The 19436-nt window shown below is 45.3% G+C and overlaps 1 protein-coding gene across 1 annotated transcript in view; it reads right to left on the reverse strand.

Annotated features, from left to right (window-relative positions):
• Positions 1 to 3513: 3513 nt before the first annotated feature.
• DHH (desert hedgehog signaling molecule) overlaps positions 3514 to 19436 on the reverse strand; it is a 107137-nt gene continuing 91214 nt past the window's right edge. Inside the window, exon 3 of the mRNA XM_085600425.1 lies at positions 3514 to 10035. Within this exon, the coding sequence (XP_085456551.1) occupies positions 9365 to 10035 (671 nt within the window). The 3' untranslated portion in view covers positions 3514 to 9364. The remainder of the gene's footprint in view (positions 10036 to 19436) is intronic.

Below are 19436 nucleotides of genomic sequence, written 5' to 3' on the forward strand. Positions count from 1 at the left end.
CACGCATCACTCATGTTAAGGGCAGTAAGTGAGCATTAATTATCCACCACCCACGCCTGTTACAGCAGACAAGACTCTTGCCCCAGGTTCCATAAGACTTTCCTTGTGTCTTTCACCTCCAAAAGATAATGAATGACAAAAGTAGAAGACGACGACCAAGTTGCTGCTCTGCAAATATCTGACAAGAAGCCACTGACACACTGCCATGTGAACCTCACATATGCCCCTCCTAGAATGGGTCTGAAAGCAAGTAGGCATCTCTTTCTACCCACCAAAGAACTGGACATATACTTCCAGGGGCAGTGAACTGAAGCCATGAGTGGAAGGCCCGGCCCTCATACACTGCCATCTGCCAGTGGAGTGGTACCACTGCTAGAACTATGGACTCCTCATTACGGTGGTGGGCCGGAGGCCGGAGATTATGGAGGGATGCCTAAAGGACACTTGGGAGCCATGGGCAAAGAAGGGCAAATGCTGCTCAATCAACTACTGATGACAACCAGGGGGCAAAAAGCCTAGAAAAACATATTTTATGAAAGTAAAAATGTCTATCGCCAGAGCCCCAATCTTCTGAGACATTCTCTGAACACCCCCCCCCCCCCCCCCCCCGGTAGACAAAAGAATCTGAATATTTTGAATAAAAGAAAAACACTGCTCTATCGGCCCTCCTCCGCACTGTCCATCCCTCTATGGTGGATTGGAAACAATGATAGCAGGTGCTCCTCCAACCACAGCCCTGCCTACAAGGCTACCTCTGGAAACAGAGAGCTCTTGCACACAGCCAGCTCATAGAAGCCTTTGTTGTCATCCTGTCTTCTACTACCGGCTGCCCTGGGAGAACTGTAGCAGAGGCCAAGAGCAACATGGACAACTCCTTGCAGTTCAAGCCTGGTGTAGTCAAGGCTGCAGGGCCGGCTTTTAGCTTGGGCGGGCTGAGCCCAGGCCCACGGCACAAATTTTCGGAGGGGAGCATTGAGCTGTGTGCATTAAGATTATGCCAACAGCAGTAACCTGCTGGTCTTGCTCCAGCTTTGTCCTTGTCCCTGCCTGTTAGTTTCTGTCTGATTTGCCAGTGTAAAGTGGTTTTAGTCCTTCGTTATCATACGATGCTTCTAACACCCCTTTAGCCCCCGTCCTTGCACTCCCTTCACCCTTTGACCCCTGCTGGCACACATCAACAAAAAAATCATCTGCGTGAGGCAGCTAAGCTATCGGTGCCTTATTTGGGCTGGAGGAGGTCTGGGGATGTTTGTATTCTACACCCACGCCAGCCTCTTCTCATCCAGGGACTGACCAGTGACCACAAAAGGGATCCCCAGCTGCCTCATTTAATTCACTATCATCAGTAAGGGCTCCAAATTTCTCTACGCCCAGGGCTCTATCTTAGCAAAGGCCGGCTCAGCATGGGTGGAACTAACAAGGGGATCCTGGTACAAGCGGCCACAACTAGAGTTCTCTACATCAATTACCTGATCTCTACTTCCACCGAAATCTGCTGATGGAAGAGGTGATTTTTGAGGTTTCACTCCACCAGTATACATCTCATAAGGGTCCCACATAGAGTCTCAAACAAGGTACCACGTGTACATTTGCTAACTACACAAGGCTCAGTATTGTGCTAACAGGTCGTGGTGCAAAATCCCAAGTTTAACCAGCATCCCTGGACTTAACGCCACGCTCTCAATGGGGCCTAAGTAGGAACATCAGATGCTCCAGATGAGTCCTCTGATTCTCTACGCATGCCACCAACAAAGAATAGTGGTCTGGAGTCAGGCTCTAGTAAGGAGCGGATCCTTGCACTAAGAAAAGTCCGGGTCCTGGCAATTGATGAGGAACCTCAGATTTATTAAGGTCTGATAGACAGTGTCCACCTGCCTAGATATATGAGTCAGTGAAGCCGCGGGAATGAACGAGTGATTTCAATGCAGGTGAACTGCATGGCTAGGATCCTGGAACAGTTTCACCACAGGCTCCAGAATCTTAGTGATCATACAAGTGCAATGGGGAAGAACTCGAGCAGGAAGGGGAGAGGCAGGATAGAAACCTCAAAAACCTCCACTGATGCCTCAGAACATGGAGATAGGTGCCCTGGGGCACAGGGAGGCCAGGAATTCCACATGGATATCCGGAGGATGATCCTCTGAAGGGTGTACATCTTAAAATAATTGGTGTCCATGAAGAGATTTGCTCCCTTCAGGAAGATGAACATACTGAATCCACAAAGGCCTTTTTTCTGGTCAAAGAGGATCCTAGAGTAGCAGCTTCAATGCAAGAATAGTTTGAGCCCCTAAAACATTACACTATGCTCCCCCTTCACTAGCAACAGGGCCATTTTTGAGGCCTTTAGTAGACATGAGGTACCCTTTTGTGGTGGATTCATTTGTCAGCTGTCTAGTGTTACCTTAATGGAGATTCTGACCAGACAACTAGACCTGTAAGCCCTGTTCCTCCCCAGGAATCCTGGCCCATTCTTCTTGATCCTGAACACCCAACAGCCCCTAGAGGCCTCTATTTGGCATGAATCTAAAGACCAATGAAAGATCTAAAAGACAAGTCTGTTGTGTAGCCCCTTCACACAATCTTCAAACTGGAAGGGTCTGGATTGAGCGGTGTCCCAGTGTGGCAGCAAAAATTCTACCACTCCTCAACACCTGGTAAACCAAATGTATCATATACATAGTCACAAACTCTGCCCGTGTCATGAGGCAGGTGGCCCAGAGGAAGGTTTAGAAGGGCCTTCCCAGTCGGGTGTCTTCTGAAACAGGAAATGTTCACCATTTATATAATAGGGAAGGATGAAAGCAATGCATGTGCTACACTACCTATGAAAAGAAGAATAAGATTTGGGTGGCTTAGTAAAAGGGCATGTTTCCTCTCCATAAACTAATTGTGTCCTGCAGTTGGGCCCAAACAACCTCGACAAGAAAGGGCAAAATCCTAACTGCTGCTGTTTGCATCTCCTCCACATTAAAGATTCTATATCACATCTGCAGCCGTAGGAACACCAGCTGCCAGTGACACTGCCAAAAACTGCAGCTGATCCGCAGTTTTACTATAGAGATCAGCATAGTCCTTCCTCACCTAAAGGCCTGAGGCAAACGTCTGAAAGTCTTTCACGAAGAAACTTGCTGCATAGTTGTGATCTAACAGCAGAGCTCCTGAGTGAAGCCTGATCCACTCTTTAATTCATGGGGGGAGGCATTCAGAGCAGCTTCTTCCATGTCCAGGAAAGTTGACCACTCGGCTTACATGCATGACGGCCACACGTGCTGACTGAAGGGAGTCCATATTATTAATGGAATACGTTCTGGGCAGAAACTGGGAAATTTATGCCATTTCCCTTCACTATAAGATTCTTCATAGCCCTGTACTTGGGGAACATGAAAGCAACAGACCCACAGGGCTGTAGAAATTAGATCCTACTAGTGACAGGAGTTTCAGTAAGCCTGACAAATCAATGATATTACACTGGTAGTTTATGACCCTCCCACTCCCAACCCATTCCCTGGGAATCAAATGCCCTCTCGTCCTCTGTGGTATTCACACTATGGCAGGATGAAGTCACTCAGTGAGTTCAGAATGATTCAAAGGACTTCTTCCTTTCTGTCGTGAGTCATTCTTGGAAGCGGAGGCTGAAAGAGGGAGTCCGAAATCCAAGTCCAATTTCTGAAAACCTGAAAGAGCTCCTTATCCCAAAGAATTTCCACAAGACTGTCTGCCAGCATCTTTTAAGTCTACATCTAAAATATCAAGTATATGTGGTGAGGAGGAGGCAATCCATCTGCAATGGTTCCCAGATGCCTCCAATGCTTCCACAAGAGAAGAAGTTTGTCGCTTTGTGCTGTATTTATACATACTGTCCAAGCATTATTGCTACTTAAGCGTGTGAAGCACTATGCTTCTCTTTGCGCCATTTAATGTAAAATGGTACCTCTTCCACCCATACTTTTTTAAAATCTGGACACCTTCATGCCCCCAGATGCGTAGGATCTGGCCAACTCCCAACTTACAATAGCCAAGCTTTCTGGGTAATGGCCCAACTTGTTTCATTCCATGATGGAGTCACCTGAGGTTCTCGGAGTCCAGCCCCATTGAAATCCATCAGACTGAAAACATGGCCGCCTGAGACGCACCCCTACAGGCGGTGCTCAGGCAATGGTGTTCCATCCCTGAGGCGACAGCGCTGAGGCTCATATTCTCCCACCCAAGTGACCCTAGCAGGAAACAGAGGCATCCCTTGTAGCCTACCAGTAGTTCTGAATAAGACTACCCACCATGTCACCACGGTGGTTTGCATTCTCTCTTTAAACCTTCATGGGACATTCAGATCAGTGGCATCTGGTGAAGTACAGGGGTGTCGATTTTAAAGTTTCTCTTTCTGAGCATTGGGGTGCCTAGAGTGAGTGCTATAGACACTGAATAAGTAATGACTGCGAGGTGGGAAGGACGAGGGGGTAATACAGTGTTTGTATCTCGAAAACTATATAAGCCAATAGAAACATAGCTTTTCTATCTGACTGGTTCAACTCCACTTACATAAACAAAGTTTTTCTGTTCTCATTGCCCTTCTCGGGCAATAGAAAGATCATATTTTTACCCTGCAAGTTTTCCTCAGCCAATAGCAATTTGCTGTTTGCTCGTGAGGTCATTTTAAATGAGCAGACATTTCTAAATGAAATATTTCAAAAATCTTAAACAAATGATTTGAGTGAAATAATCCTCCTGACTGGTCTCTGGCACATTAGATCTGCCTCTCCCCTACCGGATCTGTCTGTCACTCCTGATATGCCTATCCTTACTTGTCTTTCACTGTCTCTACATGTCCTTGTTAGTCTCAACCCTTCCTGAGTTCTCTCTATGCCCCCCTAATTGACTTTGAGACATTATTTCCCCTTAAACCGTCTATGCCCTTCTTAAATGGTGTCAGGGACATCTTAAGGATTTTGGGGGCCCTGGGCCAAACATACTTTGGAGGCCCCTGTTTTGGACAGCTTTTAATTTATGATCCAGTTCCAGCTCTTTCATGCCAGATCACTGACAGTGCACAGGCACACTCATCGACATTCTAAATGTATTTATATCCAATATTCAGGGATAGTGATGTGTGTTTTCAATATTGTAACACAGCAGCAGCTCACTAACATTACTGCAAAAATATCTGTGACACCCTCACATTTCTCATGTGCGAGGTTCCTGTTTCAATCTAAAATAAACTTTTTTTTATGGATGTTGCATGAATCATAAAGAATATTTCTCTGCAAAATGTCTGTAATCGACTCACACATCACCCACAGTAAAAATAAATAAAGGAAAACAGTATTTAAAACAATCTGTTTAAGAATTATTCAAGGTCGTCAGGGCAAGACCCTCTTCAGAACAGAACTCGCTCTATGGTGGGTGGGGGGGGGGGGGGAGGGAAAAAGTCTGGGGCCCCCTTGGGCCAGGGCTCACTTTCCTTATGCCTTAAAACGTCTCTGATGGTGTGCCTCTTCTAAACCGTCTCTGCCCTCGTGTTGGCACTAGAACTACCTGGCCAGCTGCTTGTTGTTACTCCCAACCTCAATCTGTATGCCACTGCCCCCCCCCCCCCTTAAATTAGTATGTCTCAGTCCACATACTACGACTGCCGCTGCCTTATTTGACCTGCCAGTCTCTTTCTCTCACAGGACGTCGGTGTGTCCCTCCCAGTCTGCCTCTGGTACTCATAATTTAACTGTCTCTTCCTCTCCTAAGTTTCAATCACGTTGGTCTTTTAGTCTCCTTTCTGCTTGCCTCTGCTGCAGTCTCTATCCGGTCCAGCACCGCCTGTCTCTTTGTTTCCCTATCGCGGCTGCTCCTTTTCTCTGAGCCATTGTACTAAACACTGATTGGTTGGGGGCAGGAGGCGGGGTCTAATTAAAGGCAAGCTTGCCTGGCCGTAACATGCAGCTCACGGTGGCTGTGACAGTGCTTTCATTCTACATGGCAGGGTAGGTTGATCTCTGTGTTTTTATATGCTGACAGATGGAGTTCTTTTTACCCTGAGCCGAGCTAGCTATGCAGCAAGCTATCAAGAGTTTGTGCTCATATTCTGAGAAAAAGAAGTTGGCAATCAGCACGAGCAAAACCAAACTCTCTAAGAGGAATGTAAAAGGGGACTCAGTAAAGCTGTCCTAAAGTTTTCAAGATAAGGGAAAATGCAGCATTGATATACAGTCCACAAATCTGGGACTATGAAAGGATGCCTGAGTTACAGAAAATCTAAATCTATCTCCGGAGGAAAATGCTGCTTCTGGGCCACAATACACCGCTTAAGTCCTAAAGGCTGGAATCCAGGTTAAACCCGTATAAGCAGTGATGGAGGTTTGCAAGGATATTATGATCAATGATTCAGCTAAAACCCCATGCTGAAGTTCATTCAAAAGCTCTCCATGAAGTTACTCCGTTGGATTATTTGGGGAAAAACCAGCGGATCTAACTTCTGAGATACACTTTACAAGTAATAGGCTGCAGCGAACGATAGGACAACCCTAACAAGTTAAGTGCAACAGGTATTGCAGTGATAAACACTAACTATTGACAGATGACAACCTACTAGACAATTGCTAGTGAGGGTTTCTTGCTGAAAACTTATCTGGATCCAAAAACTAAAATAAGCATTGTACCCTACGTGGTGCAATTGTGCAAGTAGCGACATAGTCGCCATACTTAAAATTCAGACCATTGCCTCTATTATCTTTCACTGCAACTAGGGCTTCCCATAACATAGATAGTGGTTTATGTAATTGTTAATTGGGAGGCCCAGAAACAATGGTTCACTTTATCTTCTTCTGTTCTAAATCTGTTGTTCTGCAGAAGCAAATTTTGGTCCCCTGATAAGGGACTATGGACTAAACACCATTACCGAAAGAAACAGTGGTACGGCGCTATGGAACTGATATTCTGAACATCTTTGTTAAGATCACAGCCATCATTTCCTCAGCCTGGAAGATTCTCAGGCCTCTTTTTAAATGTTCAAATTACCAATTCCGTAAGAAATGATTAATAGTACTTTGATTTTTGATCTGAGAACTAACTAACAATGCTTTTCCCATCTCTTGTCCCTGCTAGCTAAAGGTCTGTATTGTTAATTCTATTCTTTACTGGTTCTTATGAGCATTGGATAAGTCTTATGTATGGGTATTTTTATTGGCATTTTGCATGTTTGAGATTATAACATTTATATATAATATTGCTTTTAGCTGAAACATTAAAATCTTTGGCTGGTTTATTGATTGCACGTCTGTTTCACTCATTTGCTCTCCTCTTCTTCTTTGGAGTCAAGTCTACCTGCCGGGCATCCAGAAGCTGTTCCACAAAGGCAAAAACGATAGAGAAGGCAATTAACCCCAGCGCAGAAATCCGCACCTCAGTCCTAGCAATGGTTCAGCCAATGAAGAGAGTAATCTGGGGGAATCTAGATTTGAATCACAAGGGGGTGGTGGTGATGGGGGCTCGGAGAAGAGCCCTCAGCCACCCCATCCCCATTGAGTAATGAGATCTAGATCAGTGGCAACAGAACCACCTCAGAGATCACCTATGTATTGCTTTGACTAAGACGGACGCTTCAAGCTACATGGTGGAACCTTCAGTGCCTGGTTCTTCAAAGTGCTTCCTACAACTTCACTGCACCTTGAAAGATAATTCTGCCCCTTTTCTCTGACAGTTGTCTTGGCATTCCATAAGACCCTTTCTAGCTAGATTGTATCTGAGTCCCAGTTTTATTTATGTAACTAAGGTAATTAAAGATAGCCCTGGGGTTGCCTGCAATTGTGCCGTTTTTAAATCACATTACCTATGGTTTGTTTGTGTGTGTTTCAGTTCCAGGCATTCATTATCAGATCTATCACTGACCAGTGTTAAACGTCTGCAGCTTTGTATTTACTTCGTTATCATTCCACTCAAGGATCCCCTGAAATAAAGGGTGTGGTCTCTGGAGACTTGGTAAAAGTAGAGCGTCTCTGCTTTGTGGGTGGTTCCGAATGGGAAGCAGTCAGTGGCCATTCAGAGCATGGGGTTGTGAGGACTGGTTGCACAATGAAGCAGTCACACTTGTCTTTTGATCTCTTTTTTCCCCTCTCTCTTTCTATCATGTCTCTATGATTGTCTTCCTGTCTCTTTCACGCAGAGCCTTAATAAATGTCTTTCTTCCATTGGAAACTTCCAGGGTTGTGAATCCGTGGGTATTCCCTGGGTACTCGGGGGTTCATTCCAGCTCATCTCTCTTGCTGCCTTTGGATGACGTCTCTTTGGGACTCTCTTTATTGCAACGTCTCTCTTTTTACCTTCTTCACATCCCTACATCTTCACTCCATAAGAAGCTGGAGGGACAGAACAAGTATCTAGGGAAGTAGCAGCTGCACCCCTAGGACGTCTAATGGGTTTCTAGGACTGCTGAGAGGTTCCACTAAGAGTTTAGAGCTGAATCCCTCTCCCTAGGTTGGTGTCTAAGCCAGACTCTCTCATAGTGGGGGGATACTGGAGTCAGAGGTCCACAAACTAGAGAGGATCTGAGAGTCATCGCCATTTGGACAAGGAAGCAGCATCTCCAAGTCTAACAGAGTCTCCAAGTCAGAGCTGATCAGGTTAGGGAGCTCTGGGAGTCTTACTCGCTTTAAAGGGTAGTCCCATCAGGGGACATGGCCACCAGACTGCCACTGCCTGAGTCAATGTCGAGTAGAATCAAAGGGCCTAAGCTAAGGGTTAAGTGCGCTCAGACTAGTTGTGTCTCAAAGCGTCTGGGGTGCAAAGTGTCCATGCAAAACAATGTAGAGACTCTACGGTGGCACTCACTGTACTTGATTACCAGAGGGTCCAGTATGTAAGGGCTCCCCTCACTGGCCAGGCAGGGCACTGGTACCATCTTCCACATTTGGATGGAACACCTGCAGCCTCGGGTCCATCTCTGTCCCAAGGACGGGCACTTATTCTTTCCTTAAAAACACAAAAGGAGTGAGGTTTTGGGAAAACCGTGGAGTCTCAGAAGCGCTGCTTGATTAAAACACACAGACGTGGGACCAAAGGCCCATCAAGGCACTACCTGCTTTTACACACAAGTCTCAGTAAAAGTGTGTCCAGGGACCTTCCAGTGCAGGGCAAAGGTCAGTAACACAAAAGCCTACAGCAAGCCCCCTCAGTGCTCACGCTGGCCTAGGGGTATAATTTGGGGCTTTGTCCTGCACACTACAAGGCACTCGGCAGGTGAGAATGTGCAGGGAGGGCAGCGTTACAGTTATCCAACTCTCTGCTCTTTCTGCCTGCTCCTGGGCACGGTGGTCACCAACCACCCTGGGTTCTGCCACCCCTAGACTGTTCTCATAGATCTTTGCTTTTCACCCAGGGATTCTTAGGGGTGCGATCGGTCCCATTCAAAAATGGCCTGCGCCACTCTGTAGAGCAGTTGAGGGTACCAATGCACCCCTACACTGGGAGTGCTCGTGCGTCCTACTCCTGGCCCCCAGGAAGGCAACAGCGATGTAAGTGCATGGACCAACCTCAGGGGGCTAAATGCCCAGTGTGCCCAAGAGTGACTGTCGATCACTGCGTAGCAAGACGCCAGCACATTGTTCACCAGTAGCGTTCCCTGTGCCGTCAGCGGAGCGTAGACCCCCACATCATCCTCCATGGACACTCTGATCACCCTAGCGGGTCGGAGCTGAGCAATGCCCTTGCTGTAGGTTTGCACCCAATCCCCCACCCGCACCAGACTGGCATACACTGGGGAAAAGTCTGCTGTGCTGTTGGCAATGCCCCTGGCCACAAAGACCAGATGCGAGGGGGTGAGGAGCAATTTCTGTGCGGGAGGGTCCATCTCCACTGCAACAAAGGAAGTCTGTCGATAAAAGTCCCGGTCCAGGAAGAGCAGGACCTCAGTGGGCACCACCTGTCCCATGCTGTCCACAGAGAGCACCATGTCCCCAAGACGCAGTTCAGAGAGGCTGACATGCTGTCCACTCAGGAGCAGAACAGTGGCGGACCCTGGAAAGCAGCCCCCAGCTCGGATGGCCAAAGAGTTATCTAGAAGTCAGAAAAGAGAAAGAAGTTAGGCAATGAAGAGCCAAGAGCTGAGCGTCATAACTCAAGTACAGCAGAACTCATGTATTTCTACAACCAAATGCAGGGGACATAGAGGACACTCACAGCAGTCCAACAGAAATATGGTAGGGCCTATGGCAATGTTATCCCACCCAAGGCATTTCCAAGAGTTTAACAGGAATGTGACAAGGCAATGCCAAATCTAACCAGAACATTTATACCAATCCAACACGAACAAGGCATGGCCTTTTCCAATGTCAAACACAACCTGCACATTTACACCAGTTCAACATATGTAGGACATGGTCTGTGGCACTGTCAGACCCAACCTAGCCATTCACACAGTCCAACAGGGATAAGACATGGCTTATGGCAATGTCAAACACAACTTGCACAATAACACCAGCCCAACAGAAATAGAACATGGCCAATGGCAACTTCAAACCGAACCAATCCATTCACACCAGTCCAACATAAGTAGGACATGGCCTGCGGCAATGTCAGTACCTGTAACAGGCAGCGTACTAGAACAATAACAACAGAGAACCTCTTCTTAACATTGAATTATAATTCGGGTAATACCTCCATAGTCAAAAAGAACATTGTCCCACATGATTGTATTAATTGTTCATCTATTTATTTATCACAAAGCTTTTTGTTTTCTTTATATATATATATATATATATGTATATACTTATGAGTTTACAAAATATGGTACAAAGTCTGAACAATATATTTATGCTGTCCGGTTTTAGGTTTAAACCTATAATAACTGATAAAACCCCACCGGAAGGGAACTAGCCCTCAGCAGTGTAAACATATAAACACTGGAAAAAAACCAAACCTGCATACGCACAAACTAAATGCCATTCAAAGAAAGGAAAAGGAGAGTGAAAGCCATTTTTATTTTTTTCTGAGGGGCCAATACGCATGTAACTTTGTTATACAAGGTAGTAGTAAGAAAGACTGGGCTAACATTATTCTGCTTAAGTTTTGTTGTTAAGGGATGTCACTAAAATATTGTTTCTTCTTCCTTTTTTTCAGTTTTGTTGTCTTTGATCTAAAGATACAGGGGTTAGAAGCAAGTTTTAGGTGTTGTTTATTTATTTTATAAACTGTAGCGAATCAGGTAATATCAAAATCATATTTGATTTCTTCAGCTACATTTGACTCTTTCACTGATAGGAAATATGTAGGTTTCATAAATATCTTTCCTAATATGTACCATCACATTTACCCACAGAGAATGGGTAAAAACCCTTGATATATCAGCCCCCTTTTCTAGTGAGTCAATATTGATAGTAAGTGAATTGCCAAACACCCTAGGCTTTAAACATTCAATGCAAGGTATAGTGACTGGTATATGTGAAAAGAGTGCAGTCACAAAGTATCTGGCATACTGGTGAAACATGACCCCAGACCTTTGGAAAACATGGAACGCAGTGTCATTTGGAATGCTGCTGCAAAAAGTTCTTACCAAGTTCTACAAAGATTGGAGTGATTTTGTTTGTATTTGCAGTGATTCAGCTACGTATATGAAAAAGTTGTGTGATGACTTGTCAAAATCGATACCTGAGCTGATGTGCTTCCCTGTAAGAGATCTTTGCCACTTGTTAGCTGGTATGCTGAAAGCATCTTTACAATCTTCAGAGTTAATGAAGAATGCTATTGACTTTTTAGTTCATTCTGGTGCACTGTTTTGTTAGGCACGGAAACTAAAAAGCAAATATTTCTCATTTTGAGCTTTGTGTGGCATCAAAGAAAGAGTAATCACAGCTGTGTCCCTTAGCTGGTGGTTCTCAGTCCTAGAGGCCATGAATGCTATATTATCCATTTGGCAACCATTTACAGAACCTTTGCTGAGTGATGATGCCAAAGACAAGAAATATGAGGATCTTTGATCCCATATTGCCAGTGGCGTCACTAGGGGAGTGCGGGGGGTGCGGACCGCACTGGGTGACACCCTCACGGGGGGTGACACCAAAGGGCCGGTCCGGTCGGTGTGTCACTGTCTGTGGTGCACTGCAACCGTCCGGCGTGCACAATGTTATTGAAACCACTCAAACCAGCAGTCCAGAATGAAACCGAAACGCAACGACGACGCGCGCAACCTAACCTTGTTCTATTCAGGAGGTGCCTGTGTGCAGCGCGCACTGTCTCCTCCTCCGCCGCGTCTGCGCGCCTCGGCAGTGACGTCACGTCGTCACTAGAGGGGTGCAGTCGGCGATGTTGTTACGGGTGGAATCCGAATCCTGCATGCGCATTGGCCCCCCCCAAGTGCGCGTGACTTGCATCACGAGGGACGAGGAGGTGAGGAGGTCTCAGGTCGCCGTCGCCACAGCGCCACTATAATTTAATTTTATTCCAAGGCAGCAAGGCCGACCGTCACCGAGGTAGTCCCCCCCCCCCCCCCTGTCTGCAACTCAGCAGGTGAGTGGCCTACTATTGCCTATCATGTACAGAGCTCCAATACCTTCGGGTCGAGTTCGCGCTGTATAAAAGATGCAAAAAAATCTAAAACCTGTCTTAGTTTCACTCTTATGTTTGAAGCTGTACTCCATCTGACCCCTGGAGTCAGTAGCACACACACACCTCTCAGTTCAACACCTGATGGTGTGCCCGGCCCTTTCCTTGTTCACTCTCACATCCTCTCCGGGTGTGCCCGGCCCATTCTTTCTGTGGCACAGCTTTTAGTTATGGCGGTGGGGCCGGGTGGGGGCATTAATTGGAGGCTGCTGCAGCCGAGGCGTGTCTGTTGTCAATGCTTGAAATCGAAAAATAGCAGTGCCCACTTGTTTCGGAGAAGTGCCGGGTAGTCTTCAATTAAAAGTGCACATTTAAAGCAATGGCTGTTGTTCGAACCCGAGCAAGATTACAGCTGGGCTGCCACCCCACCCCCTCCCACCTCTCCACTCCCTGACGAAGTGCTTTGAGGAGGAGATCCCCAGCCCCACCCTTTTCGTTTGTAGGGCACAGGGCTGTTTCACTTATATGCTGTCCACAATGAAATATAGTAGCACAAGTCAATTCTTTATGCTTCCTGCCGAGTGATTTATTTTTCTGTTTACGACCGGGTGACACCATCACATGGGGGGACACCGTAGGGGAGTGCGGAGGTATGGGGCACAGGGTGTCCAGAGCGCACCGGGCTTTCGCATTACACGCAGGTGGGGGGCACCCCTCCCCATTCATAGATCCGTAAACGCGTATTGATTATTGACTCTACAACTGAGGCAGATGCGCAGCTCCAACCTTATTATCACAATTACTCATTATGTTTTACGTGCTGTAACTATTATATTTTTGCGGATACCAAGGATCCATATACCCAGGTGTGTTTTTATCGTAAAATATACCTTTGAGAAGGAAAGGGAGCACTTTCTTTTTGTCTCCCCTTGTGTTTGGGATGCCTGCAGAAGATCGGTTCATCACAGTATGCACAGTGCCAGCATCTGCACTGTGTGCTTTCGGAGTATGTGGAGTAACCGGGGGCCATGGGGGTAGGGGGGGAGCTGAGAAAATACTGGTGGAGAGAGATAAAAGGGCGGCACCACTAGTACAGTAAATGGGGTCCCCAAGGAGGGAAGGTGTAAGGTCTGTGCCACGAATTCATGGTAGGACACGAGGCACCCCGCAGACACAGTACAGAGTGACAGCAGATCTGATGAACATGCCCCCTCCCCGCCCCACAGACGCCCCCCCCCTTGTTCTTGGGAGCGTGGCACCCTGTCCTGGGGTGACACCATGAGTTACCACACTGGGTGACACCAACCCTAGTGACGCCGCTGCATATTGCTAGTGATTTGAAAAAAAAGTACACTGTATTGCATTCTTAGATTTTTTCAGGAAAGCATGACTGCTGTAGTGGACATAATAAAAAAAAACTAAAGTCTGAAAACACCCTTGTCTACCAAGTGATCAGCATAATTGGTGTAGAGAGTAGTCTGGATAACACTTTTAGTTACTTTGGCTCTGCAACATATTCCATGTTAGAGTGCTTACCACTTGGTAAGCAAAGAAATGTTGAGGAGCAATTCAGTAACTTTTATTTTACAATGTATGAATATCAGATCACTGAATTGGTAAAGACTGTAAAATGTAGCCCGCGTATAGTGGAAATTTAAGCCATATTCGATGTGGTCCCGCTCCACAAAAATAAAATTGCAGATCAAGATGAGAAAACACTTTGGTTTACTAGCAGTCTAACGGGCGGGACATAACCTCCATCATTTAAGATACCGAGCGATGTTTTCTCATCTTGATCTGCAATTTTATTTTTGTGGTGCGGGACCACATCGAATATGTCTTAAATTTCCGCTATACGCAGGCTACATTTTACAGTCTTTACCAATTCAGTGATCCGATATTCAGTTAATGGACCAATCAGACTAGCTGCCCAGCACTCCCATGCTGCTACCATATTTTCTTTACTTTGGAATAAATACAGATCCACAGTAGCTCTACCTTTGAAGAATACTACAGTGAGGGATTTCCTTCATATTAGGTTATCACACTTTGAAGAAAAGAAACGATACCGATTGGACCTTTAAACCACTTTCCTGTGTGGAACTGTGTCTTGTTCACTTTCTGATACTATTGTTTTTAAAGTCCCTAATTACTGCTATATAGATGGTAGAAAATCTATTTGGATGGGTCTGGAATAATATTGATCTCCCCATGAATGACTGATGTTTCTGCGCCCTGACGAAGGAATTGTGGGTCTCTAATTCCACTCCGAAACATGCGTCGGCGCTTTTTTCCTTCCCTTGTTTTTATTGTATATATTTATGAAATGAATCATAACATGCTTTGATATGTTAAACTATGTTTTGTAGTATGATTGTCGGTGAGGTATGACTGGTTGGCTGTGTGTATGTCCTTGTTAGAGTGCACATACGAGACATTATATCCATTCTGTTTTTCTCCTTTGGGGCTCATTTAATATATTGTTCAGACTTTGTACATTTTTTTTATATATATATATCTTTATTACATTTTTTCTATATGTTTACATAAATTTCAAGTGACAGTACACATTGCACCAATATCAATATTATCCATTTTTGCCACTGTGGACACAAAGCAGTATATTACTTACACACTATTCCTGATATATTGTGTACCCATGGTGCAAAACTAATTGTACAATTATAAAGTATCATTAGCATCTATCACCTGTAAATGCTGTCATCTCCATTCGAGGGGCGGGTTGTGTCTACCGATTACACCCTTTCATGACTGCAGCCAATTATATATAAGTATATCAACGTAAACTGAAACATAGTGTTAATACATCACTGAACGTTGAGTCTGTCGTATACAGTGCTACATATCAGATATCTGCTTTCCTTTTCTTTTATAAAGATAACATTTGAACCACATCTAATAAAGCCTAAAGAAAAAACAAATAAAATACTTTTTAAAGAAGAGATATCAATCTTTTGCAAATACAGTGTCATGAAGTGTGATATAGGCTAGGCCTGCGCACTTGTTCAGATATAAAAAAAGAAAACAAAAAGCTTTGTGATAAATAAATAGATGAACAATTAATACAATCATGTGGGACAAAGTTCTTTTTGACTATGGAGGTATTACCCGAATTATAATTCAATGTTAAGTAGAGGTTCTCTGTTGTTATTGTTCTTGTATTCCTTGCTTCCCTCTTCTTATACGATTCATTGAGGGACCCTCTCCTGTTTTTCACAGGCAGCGTACTACCCCAATGCATTCATGAAGTTTTGGGCTTCGGGACATTTCCACCCAGAGCCAGAGAGCACCCATTCACATCTATTCTATCAGTTCCAAACTCCGTTGACAGTTCCATAAGAACAGTTCAAACTTCCTCTGACATTTCCAAAACACCCATTCCCTCCTCCCCTGTTAGTTCCAAACGATGCATTCCAACTTCCTCTGTCAGTTCTAACCACCCCTGATAGGCCCAAAGAACCCATTTTAACCTCCTGCGACAGTTTCAAAAGACCCATTCCAACCTCCTCTGACAGCTCCAAAACACACCTTTTAACCTCATCTGACAGGTCCAAGAGATTTGTTCCAACTTCCTCTGACAGTTCTGAACTACCTACTCCAACCTTCTATGTCACCTCCAAAAGGTCAAAAGGCCTGTTCCAACCTCATCTGACAATCCCAGAAGAACCATTCCAACCTCCTTTGTCAGATCAAAACAACTTGTTCAACATCCTTTGACAGTTCCAAATATCCATTCAAATAATTTCCGACAGCTCCAAAAGAACAGTCCCAAACTACTCTGACAGTTCCCAAACACCCTGCCCAATCTCTTATGACAGTTACAGAAGAACAGTTCCAGACTCCTCTGATAGTTCCCCAAGACCCTTTCCAACCTATTCTGACAGTTCCAAAAGATCAGTTCCAAACTCCTCTGACAATCCCATAAGACCCGTTCCAACCATTTCTGATTGTTCTGAAAGACCTGTTCCAGCCTTCAATGTCACCTCAATAAGATCATTCCAACCTCCTCTGACAGTTCCAAAAGAACCATTCCTAAAACTGGTTCCAAACTCCTCTGACAGTTCCAAACGGGCTTCCCAACCTCCTTTGTAATTTCCAACCTCCTTTGACAGTTCCAAAAGACTCATTCAAGTCTCCTCTGACAGTTAACGCCTCTGACAGTTCCAAATGGTCAGTCTCAACCTCCCCAGTCAATTCCAACCTCCTTTGACAGTTCCAAATGATCCATCCCAACCTCCTCCGTCAATTCCAACCTTCTTTGACAGTTCCAAAAGACTCATTCAAGTATCCTCTGACAGTTCCAAAATCCCATATCAGTTCCAAAAAACGCCACAACCTCTTCTATCAGTTCCAAAAGACCCATTTCTACCTTCTCTGTCAGTTCCAAAAGACCAGTTCCAAACTCCTCAGACGGCTCAAAAAGTCACCTTTTAACCTCATCTGACAGCTCCAAGAGATTCGCTCCAACTTCCTCTGACAGTTCTGAACAGCCTATTCCAACCTTCTATGTCACCTCCAAAAGTCCTGTTCCAACCTCATCTGACAGTTTCAGAAGAACAATTCCAACCTCCTTTGTCAGATCAAAAAAACGTGTTCGACCTCTTTTGACAGTTCCAAAATAACCATTCGAACCATTTCCGACTGCTCCGAAAGAACAGTTCCAAACTGTAAGAAACTGGCTCTATATATACTGCACCAAAGTGAGGTACAACAGTGTGTATAGAGTCCAAGAGTCTCCAGAGGTTTTGGCAGAGGTTAAAGTTAGATAGAACCTTACACTCTAAAGTGGTAGCTCGGTCGAGCAGTATCAGAGGACAGTGTAAAGCATTTGATGTACACACTCAGTCAGCAATTGGTCTCACACACTCAAGAACTGAACTCTGGGACAATTGTTTTGTATAGAAAAATATACTGTTGTTTTATTTCTAGAACCAAGCAAGCCTGGTACAGGTAAGCATATAAATACTTTGCAGTAGTAATTGACTTGTTTGAACACAGTTCAGAATTGCAGTATAACTGGTACTGGTTTTGATTACAGGTTTAAGAAAGCAGTTTGCAACACATTGCAGGTATAGTACATTCAATTGAATGGGCTTTTTAAGTAAAATGCAGGTAATTACTTTTCAGATTACCTTTCTAACTACAGGACTGGATCCTAGATTCAGCCCTGGGACATTTCCTGAAAACAGGTGAGTAAATGCGTTTAGGTGAAAGGTATGATTTTTAAGGAATACTATTGTATTTCAAAAGTTGACACTTAAGAACTTTTTCACATAGAATCACCAATGTTATCCTATGGAAGGAACTTCACTTAGCAGGTAAGTTAGGTTATCGTTACTTTTTGCTTACTCAGTGCTGGATTCTGGATTCAGCACTGGGACATTTCCTGAAAACAGTTGAGTAAATGCGTTATGGTTAATCGGCTGATTTTTAAGGAATATTTGCAGTTTTCAAAAGTCGACACTTTTTGAGAGAAAAAGTGTCTATGTTATCCTATGAGGAAAAATGAGTTAACCGGTTTCAAGGTAAGTAATCAGTCTTTTGAGTTAGGGTTCTGGGGTTAGACTCAGGAGTCTCCCAGGGTCAGTGATGCACTGTTGTTGCACCTTCAGCGGCGCTCGGGCAGCCGGCTGCAGAGTGTTGAGGCCCAATGTTATCCTATAGGGGGACTCCGGTTGGTGGCTGCTGGCAAGCAGGCCACAGGGTTGTGGGAGCAAAGCTCCTACGGTTAAGCTCAGGGCATATTGGGGACCAAGTTAGCACCAAAGGGTCACCCTCAGCGGCGCTAGGGCAGCCGGGTGCAGGGTGCAGATTTGAGGTCGGGAGCCCTGTTGAATTCAATGGAGATTCTCCGGGACAAAGAAACACTGCAGGCTCGGGGACGAAGATCTTCCAGGAGTGACCACCACTTTGAGGGGTAGGTTTAGATGTAGAGGGATGGTTAGGCACCACTGGGTTGGGCACACAAGGCCGTGGGGAGACAGGTACAGGGGACAGGGGTGCCTTTGGACGTCGGATTTTCTTACACGCTCTGGTCGCGGTAGGGGCGGTCTCCTGGATTGAGGCTGCAGGCGTAGTCTGGAGGCTTGAGGCAAGTCAGGGGTGGCTGGATCTCGGGTCAGGATCGCCGGGGGGACCTCCTCGTGGTGTTTGTTCACTCAAACACAGGCCGGGTTCGGCGGGTGCAGAGTGTGCTGGACTCGCGGTTTCTGGCTTGCACCAGAAGCTGCAGTTCAAACACGTCCGGTGTTCACGGGAAAAGCAGCTTGGAAAGTGAATGCAGGCAGGTCCTCCGGGGTTGTTGAGGTTGCTGGCCGCTGGACACGCCGGGATTTTGCAGGAGCAGGTTCGAGGGTAGACAGGCCTGTAGGGCTGGGGCCAAGTCAGTGGGCGTCGTCCTCTTGTTAGCTCTGCACGGCTTCTCGTCCTTCTTCTTCTTCTTCTTTTCTTGTGGTTGCTGGATCTGAGGAAGGAAGGTTCAGGGTGCCCCTAAATATTAAATTTAGGGGCGTTACATGTAGGTAAAGGGCAGGAACCAATGGGTCCCTTCCCTGGGGTGGGTACGCCCCCTATTCTAACAACAATATTGGGGGTTGAGGCACTCGCTGTGATTGATTAATTTGAAAGATCAATGTTTATCTTGTTTTTCTATTTTTGCAATAAGCGTGCTGTAGAGGGGCATGCAACAGTCATGGATGCCAAATGTACAATACTCCAAACGTGGGGCCTATGGGGCCCTTGTCTCTACGCACAGTTGCTCGCAGGTGAAAACCTTGATAATGTTCAAAATAACTTTCTTGTATGTAAACAAACCTTTTCTTGTTTAGAAAAACTCTCTCTTCCACTTTTGGTGTAACGTTAAAGAATAAAACAATACTTTGTCATTAGTTCATCGC

Source organism: Triturus cristatus, chromosome 4_2 (assembly GCF_964204655.1).
Source record: "Triturus cristatus chromosome 4_2, aTriCri1.1, whole genome shotgun sequence".
NCBI classification, from domain to species: domain Eukaryota; kingdom Metazoa; phylum Chordata; class Amphibia; order Caudata; family Salamandridae; genus Triturus; species Triturus cristatus.